A 6,416-nucleotide genomic window follows, 5' to 3' on the forward strand; every position below is an offset into this window, starting at 1 on the left:
GTCAATATGCAATGTAACGTTAAAACACATAATTAACTCTATACTCTCGAAACAAGTCAACAACCATTCTATCATATCATTATGAAGAAGCTGGAACCACAATGCAACCCTCGCCATGTAGTCAGATATATAATGTAGTCATGGTAACGGCCAAACACAGACAGCGTGGGGGACAAGTGTTCTGTCACACGTCACTCTGAGACAGTCGAAGGAAAGTAGCTCGGACTGAAAGACTTCTATAAGTATCCCACGAAGGAAATTATGAAATCGTATCACCTTTTACTTACTGGTTTTGCAGGATTGACTGCAATCCTTTGTGGACAATGTACCGTTTCGAGTTTTTACCAGGAGGTACAGACAGGTGTTGACGCAGCAATGGTTTTCGACTACGTAGAGACGACATCAGTCCCTCAATGTGCTATCGGCTGCAAAGTCGTCGCCAACTGCACCGGTTTCATCTACTGCAACATCGACAACAGATGCTCCATTTTGACATCGGATCAGCCTTCCGTTCCTGTCGGCGTTTCCTACCCGACCTGCAAGGCATTCTTAGAGGTCACGACCTCCAGTCAGGTGAGTTCAAATTTGAATATATTCAGGGGAGATAATTGTAAATCAATTAAAGATATTAAAGAATTAAATATGAAAGATACAATGACTGGTTTCAGCTATATCGTGACTGGACGATATTGAGCAATTAGAACAGTCGAAAATCGTGTCCTACTTCAATATGCCAAAATCACCATCAATAACTCATCATGATTTCTACTCTGTCAAACTGAGCCTGTAGAATGTGCTTCTCCGACCTTCTCCGCGTCCTCCAGCCTTAACAACATTCTTCATGCCAATGGAAGAAAACCCGCCACCGTAAAGAACAACAACCCAAAATGTGTCATCTACAAGATAAACTGTGATTGTGGGCAGAGTTACATAGGCGAAACGTCCCGACCCATCAACACCCGAGTCAAAGAACATCAGACCTCTGTTACCAATTCCGACAGCAAATCAGCCATTTCTGACCACATCAAAGCAAGCCCCAATCATCAAATAGAGTGGTCTGACATCACCATTCTCTCTAACAAACAAACAGACTTCACTAAACGCAAGCTCACCGAAGCCATCCACATCAAACGCCAGAAGCCCACCATCAACCGAGACCAAGGATACTTCATTCCATCTGCTTATGATGCACTCATCCACCGAGCCCAATCTACTGTATAAACTCTGCTGTATAAACATCTCATTATTATTTGTACATCATTGGCTTCCACGCCAGTCCTTTGTCTTCTCTGGCTTCATCAGCTTTCTGCCTAGCCAATTATGTTAATTATGTTGTTTTCTTTGTAACATTGTTACATCCAGCATATGTATACTTCCCCCTTCTTCATGTTCCATTGTGCTTGACAACGGTACAAGAATCTGTATCGAAACGTCGCACTCACGAATAAAAAGAAGTTGTTATCCATAAAGTGTGTTCTATATTGTACTTCCCAACTTCTAAAATGCCACTCAAAGAAGTTTACTGTATATAAAACCTGTAAATCCAGAAATGTGTCGTATTCTTCGTTGTTGCATTTTGGAAAATTTTTATATCGGCAAGTGAGTATGGTTTTACACCACCTTTAGCAATAAAGGAATGTGACTTTGGGGAATACTAGAAATGGCCTTCAGAAAATATATACATAAGGGGAGTCGATTCCGTATCTTTCGGCATACCAAGTGAGAACTCTAACCACAAGGCTTCCCCGAACACTTCTTAGGTTGAAAATCCATTTTTGCCTTGATTGAATTCTTTTTGCGTACTTGCTCAGGCCTTGTGACAGGACACAACGAGAACTTTGAGGATAGGTTGCACGTACCATTATAGGTACAAGAACAATTTTTTCTTTGAGATAAGAAAGAAGTATTTTTGAAATCGCATTTTGAAGATACTGGCCAGTTGTGATGTTTCTTACCTTGGTCTTTCACCGTGCAAACATCTGGGTTGGCCCTCCTTTGTATAAATGTGAGAAAAAACAACCTCTGTTTTGTTTTAGACCTCGCCATCATGCCAGAATGGTGGAAGCTTTCTTGGTGCTGCCTGTCAGTGTCCACCTGCCTTCACAGGAGAGAACTGTGAGACAAGGATAGAAGGTAAACCTTCAGTTACAGATATGGACTATTTTGGCATCATGACATGTTTATGTGAATCTGATCCTGTTTTGTAAGGGTCATTTACCAGAACTTTCATTTGTATATGTAACCGGACTCACCAATCGTGAAGATCTCTGCAAGGAAGCAAAAGACGAATTCCTAAAGAATTCCTGTTAAAGGTCACATGCAACGCAAAACACAACTTTGCAGATTCTGATACCTTTCGATAGGGACTTACAGTAACAAATTATCAAAAATGCAAATTCAACTTTTAAAGTTGAAAAATAACGCGATGAAAAAAAACCCCGCGAAATCGTAGTTCAAACGATTCACTTATGTCACCCGAGCGCTGTGGTGAAAAGTGGTTTCAACAGCTGTGCTGCACTGCGCCCATAGCGCATGCGCAGTGATTAGGTTCGCGCGGCTTGAACCGGGAAGGCGACTCGTAAAAACACAGCAAGTGATGCGTGCAAGGATTATCGCTGTGGTCGAAGTTGGAGAACAAAAGATGTTTCTTGTGATTACAAGCATCTTGGGTCTGCAGTAATAAAAATACACTGGTCCCATACTTGGTTGCAGATTTGCAAACCAAGTTTTCAAGAAAGTGTAGCATTAGAAATACTAATTTCATTGTTAAAAAATGCTCAGCTTGAAACTGGAATGTTTTAATACATGTCTATGGAAACATAGAAAAATATGTTGATTGTGAAAAGCGGTCTCTTTCACAGAAAAAACTCAATGTCTGTTTTATTGACACCTATGTGTCTGCCTGCCTGTCTGCTAATGACAATATGCAATACACAACTTCAATCATTGACCACATGCAATTTTAAGGCTATACACCATAAACAAAATACATTGATTGATGGCTCTTGCACCTGAGTTCTGTCTCTGTCACATTATGTAATTACACAGACAGGCAGGTATGATACTTGTACACATGACATGTTATTATGTCTGTGGGTTGCAAACAAACTGCATCCATTTTTCTCGGATGACTGGATCGGATGGAAACCGGTGCAAACTCAGATTGTCAGTTTCAAGTCCTGCTTTGTACTTGGACCAGGAAGACTATATCTTGTAGATTATCCTTGCTTAGGCGAACTACAGTTTCCAGCCACGCAGTAGTTCACTATCTCAGCATTTGTTAATTAGATCGAACGCAAATGCAGAGAGCATATATTTACAAAACCCAACATCTCTATACACATTCTTTGTGGATAACAACTTCTTTTATTGTATATGATGCGACGTTTCGGTATGGATTCTTATACCGTTGTCACTCTTACTTTCTTATTACTCACCATACTTCTAAAATGCCAATGAAACAGATCATCTACACACACACACACACACACACACACACACACACACACACACACACACACACACAGAGACCCCTCTTTAAAAATATCACCTTCCATCAGTACCGCCATATAGAAGTTGCGTCAGTTAGGCGCGAGAGACACCAGTGATGGTGAGTTCGAACCTCAGGTTGTCACTGTACATGCTTCCAGGTCAGTCGGCACCAACCAAGCTCATGGGTTTCACCAAAGTGTCACGTGGTCAAGCTGACAGACAGTGCTGTAGTTGAAATGCTGTTCAAAACGAGTTGACTCTCTTACTTCGTATTGTGAATCACAGTTCAGTTATAACAGAGTCTCTATTTCTAACCAATTCGAATACTGTTCAAAGATGGGTTGTCCAACTCATTGATGTTCTTGGTTGATTCCTTCATTGCTCTTGTCCATCATTGTCCATCACTGACCTGTGTTTGACAGTCATCATGTCACTGTTTCAGACTGTACAGACGTTTCCCTGTACGTTGGTAACTCTCCTGGAACCTACACTGTCTGGCCGACCAACTCCGCACAACCGTTTGACTTGGAATGCCATGGCGTCACTACTATGATCATGTTCAGGGACAAAACCATCAGTGGCTGTGAGGCCGCGCCCGTGACGTACCTCAACGTTCCCTGGGCCGACTACAAGTCTGGCTTCACCCACTCCAACTGTTACATGTGGCTGGGTCTGGAGAAGATGTATGCTCTGACCAGTGCCCGACCTTACATGCTCTACATGTCCTTGAAGAAGTTTGACAGCACTCCCGGACAACTATCGTACGACGCCTTCTCCGTGGGTGACGAGGCCTCGGAGTATCGGCTGTCGGTGTCGGGGTTCACCGGGGACGGCGTTTTCGGAGACCGCTTCAACCTGGGGGACCCAGCTACAACCCTGAATGGGAGTCACTTCTGTGCCAAGGATCACTGCAACAACTCAGTCAACCTGTGTGCCGAGTGGCATCGTGGAGCCTGGTGGAACAGGTTGGATGTCTGTCAGCAGAATCCTCACCACCAACGTGACATTGTATGGGTTGTTCTTGATGGTAGCCCCCACGAATGCAAAAGCATCTATATGTTCATAGATCCTGCCTAAAACACTTACTCCCTAAAATGTCAGCGGCATAAACAATATGTATGGTTCTTGCACATAACCTTCACGCCACATTCACTATACATGCACGATAGTTGCACATAACCTTCACAACACATCCACTTAACATGCACGGTAGTTGCACATAACCTCCACGACACATGCGCTATACATGCACAGTACTTGCACATAATCTTGAAGACACATCCACTTAACATGCACGGCACTTGAACTTAACCGTCAGGACACATCCACTATACATGGACGGCACTTGCACATAACCTTCACTACACATCCACTTAACATGCACGGTAGTTGCACATACACTTCACGACACATCCACTTAACATGCACTTTACTTGCACATAACCTTCACGACACATCCACTTAACATGCACTTTACTTGCACATAACCTTCACGACACATCCACTTAACATGCACGGTACTTGCACATGCACTTCACGACACATCCACTTAACATGCACTTTACTTGCACATAACCTTCACGACACATCCACTTAACATGCACTTTACTTGCACATAACCTTCACGACACATCCACTTAACATGCACTTTACTTGCACATACACTTCACGACACATCCACTTAACATGCACTTTACTTGCACATAACCTTCAAGATACACCCACTTAACTTGCACGGTACTTGCACATAACCTTCACGACACATCAACTTAGCACGCACTTTACTTACACATAACCTTCACGACACATCCACTTAACATGCACGGTACTTGCACATAACCTGCACGACACATGCGTAATACATGCAAGGTATTTGCACTTAACCTTCAAGACACATGCGTTATACATGCACGGTACTTGCACTTTACCTTCAAGACACATGCGTTATACATGCACGGCACTTGCACATAACCTTCACCACACATCCACTTGACATGCACGGTACTTGCACATAACCTTCACGACACATCCACTTAACATGCACGGTAGTTGCACATAACCTTCACGACACATGCGCTATACATGCACGGTACTTGCACATAACCTTCACAACACATGCGTTATACATGTACGGTACTTGCACTTTACCTTCAAGACACATGCGTTATACATGCACGGCACTTACACATAACCTTCACGACACATCCACTTAACATGCACGGTAGTTGCACATAACCTTCACAACGCATCCACTTAACATGCACGGTAGTTGCACATAACCTCCACGACCCATTCACTATACATGCACTTTACTTACACATAACCTTCACGACACATCCACTTAACATGCTCTTTACTTGCACATAACCTTCACCACACATGCTCTATACATGCACGGTATTTGCACTTAACCTTCAAGACCCATGCGTTATACATGCACGATACTTGCACATAACCTTCACAACACATGCGATATACATGCGCGGCACTTGCACTTTACCTTCAAGACACGTGCGTTATACATGCCCGGCACTTGCACATAACTTTCACGACACATCCACTTAACATGCACGGTACTTGCACATAACCTTCACGAGAAACACATATAACATGCACGGTAGTTCCACATAACCTCCACGACACATTCACTATACATGCACTTTACTTACACATAACCTTCACGACACATCCACTTAACATGCTCTTTACTTGCACATAACCTTCACGACACATCCACTTAACATGCACGGTACTTGCACATAACCTTCACCACACATGCTCTATACATGCACGGTATTTGCACTTAACCTTCAAGACCCATGCGTTATACATGCACGATACTTGCACATAACCTTCACAACACATGCGATATACATGCGCGGCACTTGCACTTAACCTTCACAACACATGCGTTATACATGCAC

General features: G+C 43.0%; 1 protein-coding gene across 1 annotated transcript; it reads left to right on the top strand.

Moving 5' to 3' along the window:
• The first annotated feature begins 375 nt into the window (after window positions 1-375).
• On the top strand, window positions 376-4,569 carry LOC124258917 (angiopoietin-1-like). Its single transcript, XM_046692981.1, has 3 exons — window positions 376-573; window positions 2,037-2,133; window positions 3,935-4,569. The coding sequence occupies exons 1-3, from the start codon at window positions 376-378 to the stop codon at window positions 4,567-4,569; spliced, it is 930 nt and encodes a 309-aa protein (XP_046548937.1).
• The last annotated feature ends 1,847 nt before the right edge of the window (window positions 4,570-6,416 follow it).

Source organism: Haliotis rubra, unplaced genomic scaffold (genome assembly GCF_003918875.1).
Source record: "Haliotis rubra isolate DU_JTF1 unplaced genomic scaffold, ASM391887v1 Scf702, whole genome shotgun sequence".
Classification (NCBI taxonomy): Eukaryota; Metazoa; Mollusca; class Gastropoda; order Lepetellida; family Haliotidae; genus Haliotis; species Haliotis rubra.

Bases quoted from the DNA above. Each gene is read 5' to 3' on its own strand.
- LOC124258917 (XM_046692981.1), top strand. From the start codon at position 376: ATGGTTTTCGACTACGTAGAGACGACATCAGTCCCTCAATGTGCTATC. The intron at 574-2,036 runs GTGAGTTCAAAT...GTTTTGTTTTAG, and splicing joins AGGTCACGACCTCCAGTCAG to ACCTCGCCATCATGCCAGAA. The intron at 2,134-3,934 runs GTAAACCTTCAG...TCACTGTTTCAG, and splicing joins CTGTGAGACAAGGATAGAAG to ACTGTACAGACGTTTCCCTG.